This window comes from Acyrthosiphon pisum, chromosome X (assembly GCF_005508785.2).
Source record: "Acyrthosiphon pisum isolate AL4f chromosome X, pea_aphid_22Mar2018_4r6ur, whole genome shotgun sequence".
NCBI lineage: Eukaryota > Metazoa > Arthropoda > Insecta > Hemiptera > Aphididae > Acyrthosiphon > Acyrthosiphon pisum.
In genome coordinates, this window is record NC_042493.1 from 9,472,641 (window position 1) to 9,494,215 (window position 21,575).

At 28.5% G+C, this 21,575-nt stretch overlaps 1 protein-coding gene across 6 annotated transcripts in view; it reads left to right on the plus strand.

Annotated features, from left to right (window-relative positions):
* Window positions 1-2,170: 2,170 nt before the first annotated feature.
* Window positions 2,171-21,575, plus strand: part of LOC107884595 — a 59,363-nt gene continuing 39,958 nt past the window's right edge. Inside the window, exons 1-3 of one of the 6 annotated variants that reach the window (XM_029485918.1) lie at window positions 2,171-3,076; window positions 10,987-11,048; window positions 12,497-12,551. In XM_029485918.1, coding sequence (XP_029341778.1) covers window positions 11,032-11,048; window positions 12,497-12,551 — 72 coding nt within the window. In that variant the 5' untranslated portion in view covers window positions 2,171-3,076; window positions 10,987-11,031. Of the gene's footprint in view, window positions 3,077-10,986; window positions 11,049-12,433; window positions 12,552-21,214; window positions 21,331-21,575 lie in introns of those variants that run through there. The other 5 variants (XM_029485919.1, XM_029485920.1, XM_029485921.1 and 2 more) reach the window with 5 other exon arrangements.

The window sequence follows — 21,575 nt, forward strand, 5'->3', positions numbered from 1 at the left end:
CATTTTAAAATCTTAGTTCTAAAAAGAAAAAATTTTTACGAATTATAAACTCAACATAATTAGGTAATTTTCGTGATTTTTCCATATTTTGTCAATTTTTGAACTTTAAATGCTAATAAAAAAAAACTGTGACTAAGGATTTTTAATATTTTTCAAATATCTTTGTAACGATATAGTAGGAGCCTTGTATTAAATTTTCAAGTATTTTTACTCAACAAATAAAGTTTTATTGACATTCATAGAAATAAAAACTAATTAAATTGGAAACTGAAATTGTCCGTAAACTGCTCAAAACAAATCAAAATATTTTGAAAATTTTATCATGTATAGAAAATGAAAATATAAACAACCAGTGAAAATGTCATGTATTTACAGTCATTCGTTTTAAAGTTACACCAAAAACCAAAATAAATTTTCTCGAAAACAGATTTTGCGTAAAAATTCCCGTTTTTCCTTAATTTTTCTTTTGTTTTTCACGGCGCATTTGAAAATTATCGAAAAAATTTTACTTTTGACCCCCCAAAGGACCAACTAGATTCACTTTACTATCAGAAAAGGTACTGTTGAAGAAAATACAAGCACTTTTACTGTCTTAAAAGGTGATGACAGACACAAAAAAAAATAAAAAAAAAAAACACACATCATTGTAAAATCAATACATTCATCGTTCCACTCAGAACCTTAAATATGGTTAAGTATAGTAGGTACCTTTCTCTGTTTTATCCATTTGGTGCTGTAATAGATGAGTTAAATTTGAATTGTATACGAAAAAAGATTCTGAGGGAAGACGGTCTGTCAGCATTTGTCAAGTTTATTTCATATTATGTTTTTTTAATATTGCTATTAAAGTAACTTATTATACTATTATAGTAACAACAAGTAGGTTAAGTTAATTGTTGCTGTAAGCATCGAATTTAAAAACGTCATTGGGTGTGTAAAATATAATAATATCCGTTTAGTGTTTGGAGTATCACCAATAATATTTTTTAATTAAAAAATACCTACATAAAATCGTTATTCTCTTTTAAATATTGAATAAATAATAAAATTAAAATGTACGATTCTTAATATAAACATTTCGTTACAATTTCAAATATTCAAGTAACGTTATTTGTTTTGGAGTTGTGCCAAAAAAACAATATCGATTTTGTAAAATAATTAACTGCAAGTTTTGCGCTTTTTCACTACTCCAAAAAGCAATGGCTACCATGAAGTGTCACAATTTTTTTTTTTTAAACACTTCACTGTTAATAAAATCAAAAACGTAAACGCTCTGATCAGAATCTAAAATATTATAGTAATATTTGGAATTTATTATAATTAAAAAATATCATACATTCATATCGTTCTGCAATGTTGCGGGTACGGAACACTACCACAACGGTTTGTTTATGATAATATTAAATTATTATGTATGTAAATTGTGTATTCGGACAAATAATGATATTAAAGTATTTGGTAAAGTTAAATATTAGTAATAACTAGTAAGTAAACTTCTTATACCTATTATAGGCACTATCCACTATTCATATTAAATTAACAAAGACCGAGTAGACCGAGGGTAAACCACTGATATAATATCAAAAGAAAAGATTGTAAATTCCAAAGATCATACATTTTTTTTTATGTAGCTTCTACCTGTACTGTGACCCGTAACATAAATATTAAACTCCACCGACATTAATTTTTGATCGGTTCAATAATTTTTACTTTTATTTCGTAAGTTGAAATTAAATTTTATTAATTATGACACACATTTGTCTTTCCAATTTAAGGCTAGAATGCATTAAGTACACAACTCGGTCAATGTCATATACTTATCATTTTAATTGTGTAAATGCTTGATTTTTTTTTTAAACCATCGCATCGTGCAGATTAAGATAGTTATTCATTAACTGATAAAGCGTAAAATACTAAATATTTCCAGCTTGAGGTTTAATTAATCAATATTTTTTAATGTACCAATATATAAATTTGTATCCATCAGTGTCTTTATAAATTTAGATTCAGAATGAAAATTGTAACCGGTAATAGTAGATACTATTTTATTAGTAACTAACCAACTATACGCCTGATGGCGATTATAATATATTTTATAGTATGATTATTTGAATATGAAAATATAATTGATTAAATGTAAAATGAACCGTCGGAATAAATTCCAGGAGACGAAAATAATAAAGTTGTTTTAAATTCTGTAGTTGGAAACGAATAGGACCCGTATAATGGTAATAGGTATATACGCTGTTGCATATAATATATACCTGTATATATAGTTTAAAAAAGTTAATAAAACGTAAAAATAACGATGGCGCCGAACAAAGAAAGCATCTCCACTGTGCATACACCCGAAACACGTTACCCAGCTCATACCATGGTAGGAATGCAACCAGTGACATTTAGTTGAGGGGGCTAAAATTTAAGCAGCAGTACAGACATTGATAGTTGATATTTTAAACTAAAATATGATTAAAAAACTGGGACCAGGGGTACGGATAAAACTGTGTGGTCTTAGCCACCCCAAAGTCCCCCCTAAATGCACCTATACCTCTACCCCCGATCAGCAATCTCAGGAGAAAAATAAACCCATTGAAAACTCAGTGAAATCGTTCCACATTATTTTACTGCAGAGATATATGGGGTATCTACACATATTTATGAAATTGTTAAATTATTGTACTTTTGTGCGTAGGCGACGGTGGTTGTGGTGGATGCGGAAAGGGTTGTTGAATGGGATGATGACTGCAGGTGGGTGTGAGTCCCGGGAACTCTGGTGGCGGGTGCGTGCGCACCATATAGACAGTCAGTGGGTGTTTGGCCGGCGGGTCGGGGGTAGTGATCGCGCGGGGCAATGCGGACGAAGGGTGCGGCCTCCCCAACCCGCCAGTCAAGGGTTCGAGCGTTCCCATAGGATCGTCCAGGGTTTTTGGGCGACAACGAAGCGAATAACGCCCGTCTGCCAGAAGCTGTGATCAGTCCACAGCAACCCAGAAATCCTCAGTCGACAAACGACTGCCAAGCTGTTTCATCGTCAAACGGTCCACACCATCTGTCGAAACTGTGACGACAAATAACGGTAAGATGACTTATAATTAATATTATTAGTATCGATTTATATGTATATAATATAAAAAATAAACTTATAAATTACTGTTATATTATAATATTATGTTATTTTTGATTTTTTCACCGTTTTTGCAATTAAGCTATCAGTAGTTGAGTTTAACTCTTAAATCAAAAATACTTTTAAAAAAAAAAATTATGTGAGCAAATAACTGTACAATACTTTTGACATAAGAATTACTTATTTTTTTTTCTAGTTGTTATTGTAATATGATACATGTAGGTCATTATAATATCTCATTCATGAGTATACATATGCATAGTTATGTAGTTGTAGGAATATAATATGTATTATTAAATTTAAATTATTTATATACTAATACAGTAATACCTATATTAATTTAGTATTAGATACTCAAATATAATTAAATAGTTTTTTTTCTATTATATTTTTAGTGAAAATAATAATAATATTATGATATATATAGAACGTTTCATTTAAAATGCAAATCTTTTTGAAATACAACAATTTTACAAAATTATTTGAATTTATTAAAAATATTTAATTAGATATATTACAATTACTATTGATTGCTTAAAATAGTTATTTTTAAAAATACAAAAATATATTATGTAATAATATTATCGTGTTCAAAAAAAAAAGTAATTATAATAATATATTGTACAATAGTTATAAAATTATTGAATTTATTAGAAATATTTACTTAATATATTATATTAAAACATATTTTTTGGAAGATGGTTTAACATTTCAAGAATTTTGTGTATTTTGTATAGCAATTTTATTGTTAGTATTGTGACATTTGTTTCAATTTATTTAGCGTTAAATAAAAAATCTTTTCCACCTAGGTATAGTTTTTATTTATAGAAACGTAATGAAAATGTTTCGTAGAGTATTTTAGTTGATATTTTCACTTATTTAAATACATAAATATGTTTTCAAATTACAAATTTGGTATTTTAAAAATGTACTCTAAGATTATAATTTACATCTTTAGGTAATTTTTTTCCATATCTTAATAATATGTAGTTTTTAAAAAAAACTCCTTGAATAATAATTGAAGTTGTACAGTATAAGTATCTAAATAGAAAAAAAAAACATGCAATAATTGTAAACTCAATATACGATCATCATTCAAAATACAATTTAAATATAAATCTAAAATTAAAAAGAAAATATAACTATACTTGATTTTTAATATTTGTACATTATTTCACTACATAAGACTAAACAAGTCAGAGTAAATAAAGTGATAGTTTTAGATTTTATTTGAACAGTCGTGATTGACTCGGTTATAAAAGCCACCGATTAGTGGACTTTAATATAATAATATTATAATTTATTACCAATTTTTATTACAATATTTTGATAAAATATTTATATATTTTATGAACAATGTTTTTGTTTTAAGCTAAGCAAAAATTATATTTGATTTTTATAAAACTATAAAATTATGTTAAAGGTTGTTATAAAATATAAATAAAAAAAATTCGTGGAAAATTTCCCTTAAATGTTTCAAATATTATACACTTAACATAATTAACTTCATTTGAAATATCATAAATAACAAAACCTTTAATAGGAATTAATTCCGTAGAAATATTAAAAAGAGACATTTTTAAGCATATAATAATCAATAACTCATCGTTTTTAAACATAACTTATGTTATACAATTAAATAACGGCTATAATTATTTAAAAACACTGAAATGATTATTTTATTTAGAACCTATATTATAATTTAAGATATGGAACAAAATATTACATTTTCCAGGACGATATTATACTCAAGTCCTTTATTAAAATAAATTATTACCTAACATTATTATCTATATCCATCCGTCTCCTAATATTACGATGGACTGACAACTATTTTCCATCGTACGACAGTCTCCATAGAGATTAATTTTCATGTATGCGTGTATATTATTATTATATAATATTCAAATATTAGCGTATATAAACTGTTTTAGAAAATTGAAAATATTAAAAAATGTTTGGTTGTAAAATAATTGAGGTGAGATTACCGAGATTATTCGCATATTATATGGTACCTCTCGCACGACATACATTCGTAAATTTGTTTAATGTTTATGAATATCACGTATATTCGTTGTTTTCAAAAGGGAAAAAAATTAAAAACATAACATTTTTTGTTGCCTGTAAACTCCGCTCGTCGGTATGTGCGAGTTGAATAATAAAATTAAAAAGTATATATTATAATAATATTACGTACTTATTATCCGTCTACCGCGAAGCTACTATACCTAGGCTAGATTATTACAGGATACCAAGGTATATAATATTATGATGTGTGCAACGAAAATGTCTTAATATATTATAATAGAGGCACATGTATACATTGGCGTGGATCACATTAAATGTATTAAAAACCAACGACCCGTGCCCAATAAAAAATGAAAATAATATGTTTAGTTGATAAAAAAAAACCCTAGTGAACCGACACGCGAATAATAGCGGGCGCCGCGTAAATAATTAATTTCCAAAATTTTTTTATCTTGCATAAATTGACCAGTTGTTACGAATGTAGGCGAGCACGTCCGCTATAGCTGTCGATTATACTGCGACTATATAAGTATCTCCTATATTATGAATTTTATAAAAACGTGTGTCCAAAATATTATCGACACGCGTGGTTGAAGTCTATAGCTGGTTGTATAATATAATGTGGAGCATAATATATTATAGTGACTATAATTTGTCTTAAAGTCACCGCAACACTTTCGGTATAAACTTGCCATAGTTTTTGTTTGTCAGTAAACTTCCCTACTGCGTAAATTCCTATAATACGTTTTTTCACTATCGACTTTTCGATAGACTTTACTTGACTTTTTAAGGTCAACATTCCGATGACGCAAACCTACATAATATATTATATGCAAAACAAAAGTGATATAATCGAGGCACCAGTAGACATTGTCGTAGAAAACATCAAATTTACTAAAAACCAACGACCCGTTCCCAATAAAAAAAAATGAAAATAATAATACAATTGATAAAAAATCCCAGTTCAACGACAAACCAAAACATGCGCGGCGTAAATAAATAATTTCCGACATTTTTTTATCCTGCATAAATTGGCCAGTTGTCACGAGTGAAGACGAACGCGTCTGGCTGTCGATTATACTGGTATATCTTGTATATATGGGTCTCATAAAAAATGCATGTGTTCCAAATGTTGCCGACACTCGTTGAAGTGTGTAGGTCGAATATAGTGACTATATAAATTATCTTAGCATTTCAACCACTATGTGGGGCCAATGAAATCCAACAAATAAGGGTTAAAATTCAGGCTTAAAAAACAAACAGAACAAAACATACAATTAAAATCAAAATAATATGCAAAGTAGCCAGTTAAAAAAATTATAGTGATTATTAGATTGTCTAAGTATGACTGTCAAACGTTTACCAATATAGACTATAATATATTATTATTTTATGAAAAACTATTCTCTATACATAATATTATATTACTATTATTGTCATTTTGCAGTGATGTTGGAAAATGAATTACATTTTTTAATTTGTTTTAAACTGGCATAAGTGAATTAATTTTTATTAATTATTTATGGTTTATATAAATAATGTTAATAACATTATTAATATTTTTCTAATCAGACTATTTTCAATGTATTATTAAATATACATTTTTTGTCCTATATCCGTTGGACAATAATAATGCATTTTTCGATTTTTTTTTGTTGTTGTTATAAATACAAGGCTTGAACCGTCTTTTGAGATTTAAAATCCACAGCTGACGTTTTTGACGAAAATTAATATCAGCGCACTTGATTGTCACAAACTCTTTTACTTTATTAAGATACGATTGTCTATAATCTTCATATAGTACGCCCCAAAAGCTTAAAAGCTTATATAATATTTTAAGCCAACAAAATATATAATATTTTGATGGTATAAGAGTTTTGAGTAGGATTTTTAACTGAATTACAAAATATCGTATTGACGTTGTAATATTCTATACATCAACATCATGAATCATTACTTACAAGTTAAAATTAAATCCATCGAAATGATATATACTTGACTTGACTTACACGGGCTTTATGGACGGATTTGCGTCCGTTCGATTCACAGCAGTAATCCGCTGAACGCTCGATCGCAATGGCGTCGAAAATAATTCAAACTGTCAAACCCCAACGCAAATACAACACAATTTTATATAATCACAATCAACTGCCACCGCCGACGGTGTTTTTGTTTGGACAATCTCCGATAAGTCCATCGTCCGATCTCATATCCTTGTCCTGCGGTGTTGAGGCCTTCTGACCAATACAACAGTTATGGAAGAACTCACATTTTTTTTGTGGCTATAATAATAGAGCCTAGCCGTGAGTTCGTGGAAAGGAGCTTACAGCCCCTTCAATCATCGTTACAATATTTTAATCTTCTTGAACTTCGTATTATTTATTAGCGAGGCAGAACTTTTTTTTTTTCAAAATCATTAATTAAAAGTTAAAATTAAAACTTTTATGTATTTTCGTTAGTATAGGTATCTACACTGTTGTGAGTAGTTAATTTATGCATTGAACTATCATAATATTTTGCTGTTTTCCACATTAATATTTTTGTTCACTTTTAATTTATGTACAATCCTAATTTTTTGTGTGTACCTACCCATAGTAAAGTCATAGTTTATAAATAGGTTCTTAAAATTTCAGCAGATAAACGATATGCCACAAAATTATTTTCCTCTTAATATTCATACTATTACACATCCACAATATTGTTAGCTACCAATTTTCACATCTCATTGCATTCAACAATTTGCTTGAATACCTACTTATTATGTACATTTCAGTGGGTAACGTTAAGTATATTCAATGTATACTGAACCAAAAGTATTAAAATACATTTTTCATAAGTCAATATAGATTATATAACATTTCAAACGATCATAATGTTAACTGAAAACACTGAATTGTTCAGGTCCTGCTATCAAGGTGACAAGATGTCTACTGATATCACGCGTATTTACTATGGAGTTCAGAAATCGTGGTTAATGCTATTCGTTGCGATTGCGATAGCGATCCCCGAGATAACTTTTCTACTACAATCCTATAAAATATGCTCCCATAAATTAGAGACAGGTCCATAGTAGGAAGGCCTACTATCCAACAGAAAACACTTTACACTCTGCCCACCCCACGCTGTTCTTCCCTGTCCACACCCGTCCATCACTGTTCTAGTAGCCACGCACAACCCCACGCAGGTCACCACCACGCCGTAATATACCCATAATATTAATTGTTGTTATCACAGATTTTATTTAGGTGACCCGAAGAATTACAACATTTTATAATATAATCAGTTTTGTCACAATTATATTGTTATCACGGTAACCTTATGCGCTTATTTTAGGAGCCAGTTTTCTTTTATTTTTTTTTCCGACATTGATTTTGATTATCTCATATCGTTACTAATAAAATAAAATAGCTATAATCGTTTCGGAAACTTTGGAAAACATTATGTTATTCGATGTAACCTACAAAGAATTGATAGATTTCTTCGGGTTCGGGATAGATATACAATTGTATACAATTGTCCAATTTTGACGTTTCTTTTCAGCTTTACATATTTTGAGTGAACGTACTGTAATTATACTGAGCGCCTTTAACACTGCAAATCACAAAATATTATAATTATTTTCAATCAGTTGCACCACCGCAGTTTCTTATACTGAATCAAACTTTTATGTTACTACAATCACTCTCTTTCAAACATCATATACCTAATTGAAAACTATAACCTACCAGAGTTTTTCTTACCTCCGAAGATTAGAAAACATGAGCTGGCTTAAACTAGTCTAGACTTGTGTATTCGAGTCATTATTCAATTTTTTTATTACGTAAACGTGTTTTCCCGGAAAAACGCGCGACCATTCCCCTCTTTGTCGTTGCATTGCTGCGTGTAGTGTTGAAAGTGTGTATGACCTTATAATAATATAATATCACGTCTTATTGAGAATTGAACATGACGTAATATTACATATTACAAAATACACATTGAATTAGGTAGTATTTTAATTATTCGGTAGCAATTCAATTTGAAAAATGTATTACGTTGATAATGGTGGTAGGTAATAACGATATTTATGATTCGTATACAATTTATTACGTAATTTTTTTTTTTTTGTTATTATCTGTCTGTAAATGTACACGTTTACATTATTTTATGTTTGGAATTTTCAATATCGCGAACTTGATTTTTAATTTTTTTTCAAAACTTGCCAATAATCGTCATCGATGTCTAATACCAATGTAATAATATTATACTTTATAGATTAATATTTTAAAAGCATATCGATAACCGCAATACCCAACCTAAAACTCACCTGAAATATCCATCTGATAATTTATACGCATCAAGACCGTTATATATTTTATTTAAAATATGTATTACCAAGATTCGATTAACTGGATATACCTTAGATTTATACAGAATATTAATTATTATATATATAATACATTAATATATATATATTTATCGACCTTGATATTATTATTAATCAAACGTCGTGAAACATGGATACAGTTTATCACGAAACGAGACATAAAAGACAACCAATGTAACGATATCGGCATGGTAATTCTTATTATAGGTAACAGTGCGGGGAAAAAATTAAAATTATAAATTGCACATTAAGAATTGACAATCGGCAATCGGCATTATACACATACACATCATAGCGCGTAGGTACCGATTCTCTCACATCGACTACGTATGATAGCAAATAGTGATGGATAAACATTCCCGAATACGATTCCGATCGGTAAATACAACCTAAATAAGTTGTCATTTAAATATTTGCACATATAATATTTATTACATTAGCATATAGCATTTAACGAAATTCAATTAGATCTAAGCTTAAACGATTAGGTAATCAAATAAACTATCGTGTGACTTGAATATAGTTAAACCTCTGTTCGTACCGAAACATAAAAGTCATTTTATTTTATATCGTTCAAATAAGCTTAAAGTTCTAAGTTCAAATAACTTTGTATTAATAAACACTTTTTAAAATTTGAATTTTCTCCACTGAAAATTATCAATATTAATTAAAAACGCATTGACATTAAAATATATCAAATTATTTGTTTTGGATAACTATATCAAAAAACAAACGAAATTACACTATAATATTATAATATTGTATAAATAATATTATCATGTAATTGTTTGTTCCTGGCAAATACTTTTTGGTCTTGTCTTTACAATTAAAATGTTATCAAAGATCAAACGAAATGAGTGTACCGCGTACCTATTACATGATGAAATAAAAACTATTTTAACCAAAACGAAATAATTATTGTAAGCCAAATATTTCAATCAACAATATTAACTAAATTATTTATAGTAGGTATCACAGAGAAAAAATATACGGGAACTAAGAAGGTTTAAATTTGATTTCAATCTCGTGTTTCGTACTATAAACGGGTTTTTAATGTTAGGATAAAAATTTAATTTAAAATGTACACTCCAAATTTCTATCGATAAAGTCATAACCATACATAATATAATATTATGCTATAATGTAATAAACTCGACGTATGAAAATACGGTAGTAGGTACACAATACACATTATAATATTAACTTAAACGTTTTTATCCAATATTGTGTGTGCTGTCTTATAATTTAATAATAATGATAATAAAAATAATATAATGGCATATAGGTAAATATCTTGACATTTTCAAATGTTTAGAATTTGAGTGCGGAGCTTGGGAAAGGGACCATAATGTATTGCGATGACGAGATATTTTTGTTCGTAGTTTTGAAGGAATATTCATAAAACAATTTATAAAAAAATACACTTAAGATATTTACATTTTATTAAACATCTGTTCTTCTCTTTTATATTTGCATCATCAGTCATCACTATTGCCGGCTATGAAATATCTGAATGAAACCAGCAAATAGGTAACTAGACATGTTTTGATATTATAAAACGAATGATTTAAAACTTACTAGTGTCGGTCGTAGTGTTGCACTGATATTAATAATACAAGACAATTTCCAATTAAAACCGGGTTCATAGTCAATTTCCTCTTGCATAATACCTTAATTTATTAATATTATATCATATATTTTAAACACTAAAATCATAATCATAAGATAATTTTTAACTGTTTAAAAATTGCATCATTTTTTTTTTTTAGAGATTTTTAACTCTACTAGTTATTTTATTTTCTAATCTATATTACTATATCTAAAATATCCATTATTATAATAAATAAGCTTTTTCCGGTTAATTTGAAGAATATATTGCTTACTTACGTGACGTTATACATATTATATAATATTATAATAGTTTTTAGTTAAACATAATTAATTAATATATTTTAAATTTAGTCAACGCTGTACCTTTACCTACAATGTTTTAAATAAAAATAAACTAATTGATTAAATAATTAAATTGATACTAACTTTTAATTTCTTAAACCACTACAATTGGTGTCTGTAATTTAAATAATAAGGAGTTTAAGGACCAATAGTACCATACATTTTTTAAGAATATATATTTTAATTAGGTACTCTTTTATAACTTAGAAACTTTGAAGCACAATCGCTATGTGTAAGCCAGGTGGTAATTAAATATTAATAATTGTTCTTTTTAACCGAGGAAAGGTTAATGATTCTCCACATATATCAATAAACTTAATCATTTTTGAGTTAAATAATATATTTCCATATTTTTTTATTAACTCATAACTTAACGTTGACTTAAATAATTCAATAGTTTTTTTTTTCATTTCCCCATTCGTAGGTAAATTTTATTAGATTTTTGTTCATATAAAAATCACAGTTTAATTAAAATTTTTGGTATGCTCGCATTAACAATATAAATGAGTACGTAACACTGAATTTAATCATTATAATTTTGTTACATAAAATAATAAATATCAATATTTTAATAGTTGTATTTGTTTTGCGTCGGTTTATACCTCATAGTTGGATTACATTACACAGCCGAGTGCATACATTGTCAGCAAACGGTTAAATGAATTGTTTAATTCACGACTGACTGAACAATTTTAACGATTATTAAACTTAAAATGTTGTGTGTTCAAATTCAGTCCAACAAATCTGTCATCCAATATGCTTTTATATAAATTATAAACAGTTCCAGTATCGTATTAATAATAATATTTTGAAGAAATCGACAAATTTCGGAAATAATAATATCATTTGTGTAGACAAACGTGTAACGCGATACACCCTTAACATTATCATTTACATAATAATTTATTCATATATTTCCGACGTATTTTTCGGTGACGGTTAAGTTGATGTAATTTTTACAGACTCAAGAAAAACATTCGAATCTAGTAGACCAAACCATATTAATCAACTTGGTAATCTTGCAGGTTGTTCGTAAATTCAAGATCCACTTGCAACCTGATTTTCAACCCTAATCGAGAGGTAAGGTTTTGATGTGTATTTTTTTGTGCGTAATTATAATGTAGTTTGAATAGCGCGTGTTTGTTTTAAAGTCCACACACTTGATACCAGATGTAACCACCTCCCAACCACAATTTAACTCACCAGTTACCACCAGTCGTTCACTGATATGATTTCTGTTGAATGTTTTGCAGTGCAGAATACTATAATTGTTATTATTATCATAGAACACCATGGCCACTGCAACGAATTTAACTGTTTAGATTTCTTATTTTTTAAATTAATTTAACGATGTTTAGCATATTGCTTATTATTATATTAACAATTATAATTCTCACTTTGATGTATTGTACCATATTGCTCACGTAGGTCGTGGGTGTACTTTCATCAAACGAATATATTATAAATAAATAAATAATAGTTTAATAATATTTGTATTCTCTTTGTCAAAGTGTTTCCTGCGAATATTAAATAACGTATTATATTGAGTAATGTAATTTGAATGATATTGTGACTTGTGAAGAAGATATTATTGAGATAAAGCTGTATTGAAATGCCATTCATTATTTTCTATACATTAATTCTGAAATAAGTATAACTTGCAACGATTGCAATGAGTAAAATTATGAAATTTTAATTTAAAAATGGACAATTTATAATGGTATTTAATGCTACCTAAATGAATTATTATTTATGTAATAATATTAACGATGTAGGTATATGCACGTTTTGCCCAATGGTGTTACAAAATATCAACAATCCAATACAACATTATATTCAGTTCTTTTAGGTTTTTAAATAATATGCAAAACCACGTTCCTGAGTCCTGACTGTTTTTGTTAACTGTTACGCTTACGACCATAATTATTCACGAATTCATTTGAACGGCAGATATATATCGCGGGCAAAGAGTAAAAAGGTTGTGTGTTCTTTTTTGTCAAAATCAACTTTTTCAAATATTTATACAGTTACTCTATAAGTTTTACGGCTATAACTCGTTTACGCACATTTATCTTATTTACAACTCGTTTGCACAAAAAAACACATCTCGATTGCGCTGCACATATATTTTGATTACCTGTGACGAAAATTCCTAGTATCAGAACTCGTTTGCGCACACATTTTCCTTCTCACTTTATTAACAGGCTTAGGACTGTCTCCTTCAAACAGACGTGATTAAAATTGTGTGTGTGTTACATAAATCGTCATAATATCGTTACAGTAATAGTCTATATAAATATAATCTAAAATTTGAATATCCACTCATTAAAACACGATATTCACTAAATTTATAATTATCGATATTAAAAGTTAAAACATCGTTTTTCTCGCTGAGTTTCAAAAATATTAGAAATGTTTGCGTCACTGTATACTGAAACATAACTACTGAAACTGTACTAAAAGTAGTTAGGTACGGAAAAACCAAAATTATGATAAGATAATATTGCTATCAAATATTTGATAATTTGCACTGCAGCCTGTGACGATATTTACGTGTGTGTGATTGTGTCATTTTGCGCAAACGAGCTATCCGTTTTCAGGTAAACGACTGATTTCGTTGTGCGCAAACGAGTTACAGGGAGTTTTACATGGCGTATATTTTTTACTAGAAATTTTAATGTGAAATGTACATCACACACTCGCATAGGTACACTTGTACAAATCGATTTGGGGAGTTTCAAAAGGGCCATGGCCCATTTTGAGAGGTTTGTCCCCTCACTTGGATACAGCCCTGAGTTTCAAATGAAACATTAGCGTTCATTTTCAATCCCGATATTTTCATACTCCACCTGTAGGAGGCCTAGAAAGTCGTGTATGTAACTCCAAAACTTCTCATCAATTTTTGATTTCTATATATTTCGTGCGATGTACAGACGAGCTGACGGTGGATGAGGGGTAGATCCTCTCAACCCCATATCCAATGTCTACAAACAATATAAATTAAGTACACAATATCGTTATCTACATGGCACAGTTTGACTAAACTCCTATCATCGCCTTCCTGCAAAAGACGGTTGAAAAATAAACAATTGAAAAATAATAATTCATGTGGTGCGTGGCCATTATATTAGCGGCAGCAGTTCTGCTGTCGGTGTTGATGTTTTGCCATGGAAATATTATATACCTACGTCTGCGTGTTGAAGTATAAAACAATTGCTATACATATATATATATATGCAGGTAATAAATAATAATATACGTTTTTTTATACACGAATGTCAATCATCGACGTCGAAGACGTGTACCCGCCCGCGTAGGTATTAAGTATAATATTATTATGACGACGCACTAGAAATAACAATAGTAATAGTAATAATAATAAGTAAATAAATAAAACGTCATCTGAAATTTAATCAAAAAACGTGTTGACAAGGACTCGGCGCTGTTAAACAACGCGTTCGCTTTTTATTCGATTGGCTGAGCATTTTTCCACGAAATAGAACACATATAGTATTACATCGAGTCTCATTTAAACGTGAAATCTATAAATATAGAATCATTATCAATAACGAAGTTTTTCGTGATGATTTGATGGCTGCAGTGTTATTTGCAGAATAGAAAAAGGGTATAAAATCGCACAAGACATTAAATATTTTAAGACGATGTCAGCGCCACTGTTTTTCTCCCTCTAACCCACGCGCACCATAGTGAATGTCGTTTAGCAGAACCAACTCTGTGTTAATACTTTCAAAATTAAAGTGAAATCACCTATTATCATATTTTAAGTAAAGAACATTACATATTGTGTCCCTGCGTTGGCTATTTGATGATATTTTTATTTAAGTTATGAACGTGTAAATTATTACAATTTAAAAATAATTATAAATCGTATGAAAATTGAAACGTCGTAAAAAAGCTAATAATAATATTATTAGGACACATGTAATGTTTTTTGTTTAAAGTTTAATAATAAGCGAATTCATTATAATATAAAACGAGACAACACAGTGTTGGTTTTGCTGAACATAAATTTTTATAATATCATTATGTTGCACGTGGGTCTGAGAGAGAAAAAAAATGGTGTGCTAACATCCTCTTAATTGAACGGAATACAAATACGTCCGTAATCGGACTCCAAATGTCAAACGAATTATATTATATTAGATGATAATATTTTGTTGTTATTTTTTTGAATAGTATTCTTATAATACAGTACATAATGATCGATTCCTCCAGTTATAAGCAATTATAATATTATACTTCGTAATTAATAGTGATACTTATAATAATACTTTTTCATTGGACGAGGAAAACATTTTGCCCAATGAATATTCCGACGATCGTTATTTTTTAACCGACTGCTGTCGTAGGTAATTACGAATGTTCCAGTATACCTACAGGTTTTCAATCATATTTTAAAAAAATGTATTTTTTAGGGGAAGGGGTATGGGGGGGGGGGGTAACTATTTGACGTATGTCTACTCGGAAAACGTGATTAAAATATATTATTGTCTCCAAATTGTATTATAATAATAACGACAGCCGACACACATATTCGTCGTGCTCTTGAACTGCGTAAAAAAATGTCGGGAATAAAATAATAAGACCGTTCTATCTGGTATAATATTATTATATTGGTAATTATAGTATAATTACCATTATTATAGTATATTTTATCCAAATGTGTACTTAAGGGTTCAAGCAAAGTGCGAACGAATGTCTCTCGACCAACTGCATCCGTAAAAGTCGTGAGTCGTGACGTGTAGTGGAAACGATATATGCATGTCCCGGCCACCTAACTTTAGAATTTCAAAACAAAATTAACTCTATTCGTTTGCGCTTAATTTGTGCTGGTTTGTCTTTTTCACCCCATCTGTTGTGCTCAATCCCTACCCAAGTTATTTAATTTTCAAAGTTGTGGGGTGGGGGGGACATGCTAAGCTCACCCATCACGGAATACGACTTATGTCGAACTGATCGGACAAGTCTTTATGGCCTTGTCTGGCTTTTATGATATCATATTAAACACCAAGGTCCATCATATTATTTTCTAAGATTATCACTAAGACTGACGACTAAAATAATAGTAAATTGTACATAAGTGAGTTGTGACCGCCAATTACAATATTAGGTTATCGGAAATCGGAATACAAACACCAAGAAAAAATTAATTTCCTATTTGTATATAATAATAGTCAATAAATTAATTATTACCGACAAAGTTTCCTAATATTTTCACGATAACGTGAGAAGTCCAAATGCTATTGACTGTGATTATTGATTCAATATTTAATTTTTTAATCAATTTAAACTTATCAATCATTTGAAATATATTTTATTGTAAGCATATTATTTTCTATGATCGAGTAAGTGAGTAACTAGTATAAGAAATAATAAAATTATATTGTATTTTTTGTTTTTTAATCTTTTGTATTACGTATCTGGTAAGACGTTTAAAAATATCTTCAAGTATAATAATATGATACTGTTATCAGTAAAAATATTACTCTGAGAAAAATAATATCTACTAAACTAAATACTTACTTTAAATAATTTACGTGTTTATATTACTTTGAACGTCTAAGTGAACTAAATTATATTATTAATCTATTTATATTAAAATAGTTTGTGTTTATTCATCGGTCTTATCTGGATTTACACATTGATGATAACATTATGTTTTGGGTTTTTTTTTTTATTATTTGTACGACGTCATCTCAGTGACTGACATTATATTTTACAAAATTACAATTTGTGTCGATTCTATCATTTTGCTATTATAAATCAAACATTAATCATAATTATCATAACTGTACATTTTATAGATTAAGTTTTATTTGTTTTTGAGTCATTATACACTACTTTTATATAATATATGCTTAATATGCATAAGCTGAAATCAATAATTGCAATTATTATTTGGTGTGGCTAAAATGTATAACACATTAAAATAATAAGTGCGTACAATTTTAAAAGGCTGTTCCCGCTTCACTTGAAAAAAAAAACATTGATACACGATAGTTTTCTCATATTTTCATAACAGTTAATGATAGAGATTATATGCATTTAGAAAAATAGATTTTTCATTTTAATTGATATTTAGGTATATTATATACAAAAATGTTTCAGTAGTTATTGTATATTTATATTTTATTACGACTATTTTATTATTTTTGATAGTGATTTTTCCAATGTATTTTCTATTTTTTGGAATTAGTTATCACACCAATTAGATCTCAAGTCTCCATGATTTACAAATCTCATCATATTATTTCTGAACATTTTCAGGGGGGAGGGTTAGGGGCTGACGATGATATTTGTTATAAGTTATAACATACTATAACTATACATAATTGGTTTTCAAAAACGTCCATCAGGAAAAACAATTTTCAAACGAGAACTATTTGTAGAAAAACAAACAAATATCGCTTACCGACTGAATACTTGAAAACATATTAATATTTTATATAATAATATGATAACTAATTTTATGAAACTTTTCAAGCACTTTTTATCCTTTGAGTAGGTACGTTTCAAATTGTATGACCTGCAGGGCTCTGATTCTATAGCATTATTATTGCATTTTATTAATTATTATAACATGAAGGTAAAAGTAGTTGAGCAAGTTAGATATTTGTTCTATGCTACAAGTTTTCCAAATATATATAAATAGTGTATATTTTTACGCATTTTAAGTATTATATACGTCAAGTGCTATTTTCCCAATTTTGGTGATATTTTGTTTTTAAATTTGTAATTAAATTCATATTCATCTTGTGTTTTTCATTAAAACGTAATTTAATAACGGAAAGTTATGTAGTGAAAAAGAATTCACAGACAAGAAATGTACGCATATATTTATTACGTTTTTTTTTGAGATAAGTTTGAATAGTAATGCTTACGACGTCAATTCAATTAAACAGCATCATTTATAATTTTTTTTCACAATAACAATTTAAATATCTATATTATTAATATACTTAGGTACCTAATATGAAATACATTGTTAATAAAAATACAATTTTTTTTGTTTGCTATTTTCTATATATTTTTATAGAATATTATACCGCGTATACCTACGTATTATTATAGCTATTTTTAGTGTTATAAAGTCTGAGCATTGATTCTGACCTATACCGATTTTGTTAAAATCAATTAAGTGTAGTTAAACAATTTACATAATATTGTATGCGTATTCTAAGTATTGGTGCAGAAACGATTTCGTAATGTTTAATCGAAGCGTGTATATAGTAAAAATATGGTCGGTGGTCACGCACAGTTTCTTTTGCGGCACTTTTTTTTTTATCATTTTTAATGCAACACGCGTTTCATTCGTTTAAATTCAATTTAATTTCGTGTTACTACAAGTTTTCATTTACACCCATTACTGCTGCAGTGCACTCCATTACGAAGAACGCTAATATTAATATATTTTTAAATCGTGGTAGCCCTACATGTTAATATATTTACCTATGTAGATATAATAACGTTGATTGTTGGAAAATCAAGAATAGGTAATAAATAGGTATTAAATATAACTTTGAGGTTTTATAGTACAAACAAAGTTCCTAAATTCGTTCCGTAGAACGTCATTTGAAGTGAACTAACTATGGTGATACAAACTTTTGTTTTTCTGCAAGTGAGAACCACCATTTTTTTTTTTTTACTGTAAATTATATTGAGTGAAAAATTATTTTTGAAAATATAAGTAAATAATGTACTTTATTCAAAATTGATGGATTAATATAAATTACTAAAATATTTAAACCACCATAACCCACATATTATCTTTCAAACACATTTAAAACAATGGACCTAATAGGTCCTTTGTACCTATACAAAATTAAATAACTTGAAAGTGGATTGTATATTGATTTTGATGCTTCAATGTTAACAGAAAAATTAACTGTTAAATAGGTAATTTTATTTGTAGTATAAAATGGAGGGTTCTCATTTTAAAAATAGCTAGAAGTTTGTAATATCCCCAGCACACTCCTTAAGGAAAAAAAAATCTCAAGAATTTGAATATACGGTTTTAAAATACCTATGTTTAAAAGTTTCAAAATTCAGTTTTATATAACTGAATTATAATATAGGAAAAGGGGTAAGCATGCATGGCGCGAATCACCCTGTATGGTTAGGCATACAACTTAAAAATACCTCTGTTAGATAGTTCATGTAGGTACATTTTAAAATTCTTATGGAGACTACATTCTGCCACTTTTTGATTACATTTTTTTCATTGTCGATTACATAGAACTCTATTCAGTTTCAGAATTTGAAGTTTAAAATACACGGGTTGAAGTTGTATGAAAATAAAATCACAAAGAGTCACTGTGACAAAAATTTTGAATAAGTCCCACCAATAGTAACAGGCTCTTATAACGTTCGACGCACGCATGTCTACTTCGGGTTTATTGTACATTTGTAAATATTAAACACAAATCATTATTAATAATGTGCAATTTGTATTGTAAATAAACACCAAAAACTACTAGGAACAAGTGGCACTTATAAATATCACACAATTTTAGACACATAATAATATTATATCGCACCTATAAGTACTTCTTACGTAATTACAATTATTTATTATTTTATAGTGTTTTTCGTAACTGTGGGTGAAAAGTCTAGAAAAACATAATATTATTATCGCCTGTCCGAATGATGAAATACGTGAAAAGATATAATAATATTATTCTTTACTCCGTGTTTCTCGAGTCGTACCTATTTCGAAATTAACTGAGACGGACGCATACGACCCACGTCCGCTTGAAACGAATCGACTTTTTCGACAATTCAAATATATGAGCACCCTAAGTCCGGATCGTATGAACTTTGCCATTCGTGTACATAGATGTTTTCATCACGTCCTCGGACCAACCGATCTATTGGCGTCTTCGGGGCGTATAATAATAATAATAATAATAATGTTTATTGCAGAAAAAAATAATAACAACATAATATTATTATCTAGGTAATAATAGTTGATATATATTAACTAATAAAATATTTAACATATTATATTAATATAATACAGAAAATTAAAAATAACATTTTGAATTTTGATTTTATATATGATATTAAACACGATTTGAACTTATCAATATTACCACATTTGATAAAAATCAATATTACCTGCCGTCGTTTACGGGATTTTATGCGAGTTTCTTTTATATATATATATTGTTATTTAGTACAAATGTTTAATTTGCGTATCGATTACATATAGGCACTTTAAATATTGTACTTTGCGTAATTCGTGGGAGAAAACGATATAATATCACCGACGACACAATATTGAAATATTGGTAAAAAACAAAATAGGTATATTGTATTTCGGCGACTTCATATTATCTGCAGACGAAATGGGTTCAAATATATTATGCGTCATACTCGTGTAAGCAACACTTCCGCGATGTACACCTGTGGATTTTTTCTGGGGATTTTTTTTTCTAGATTCGACTTTCCGGTACCGTATATCATTTAATATGATGATGATTATAGTATTTTTTTTCATTCGAACGTTAAAGCTTCATTAATATAATAATAATGGTCACGAATGCGCGTAACATATTGGTTTTTTAGTATTATACTCATTTTTATTATTTAAATATTATATTATACATATTTGCTTAATGAGTTTTATATATTTGTATTATTTTTAACGCCTTGACTAAAACAATTGGCTCGATTCCTGGTTTTTTAAAAAATAAAACATAGGATTTTTTTTGTCTTTGCAGATAACTAAATTGTGCGTTTGGTCCTTGCAGTATATTATATCGTGAAGTTGGTCAGCGACTCAACTAATTCATTATTAGATTTTCTCTGCTGTAGCACGCATTTCCGACACTTGCAGGTTATTAAGAGTGGTTATGGTAAATTTCGTATGCTCTCTATTCTTAATATATGTTTAGTTTCCTATGATTATTTACCATTTATAAAATAACATATTGTTTGTAATCCAGGGCTTGCATTTGAAAAACATTCAGTTTTATGGTTATTTAAAATTAAAACGTTATTCAACTTTTGCGTTTATCCTTATTCAGAATTAAAACGTCATCCAAGTTTTGCGTTTATCGTTATTTAAATAGTGTTAATACC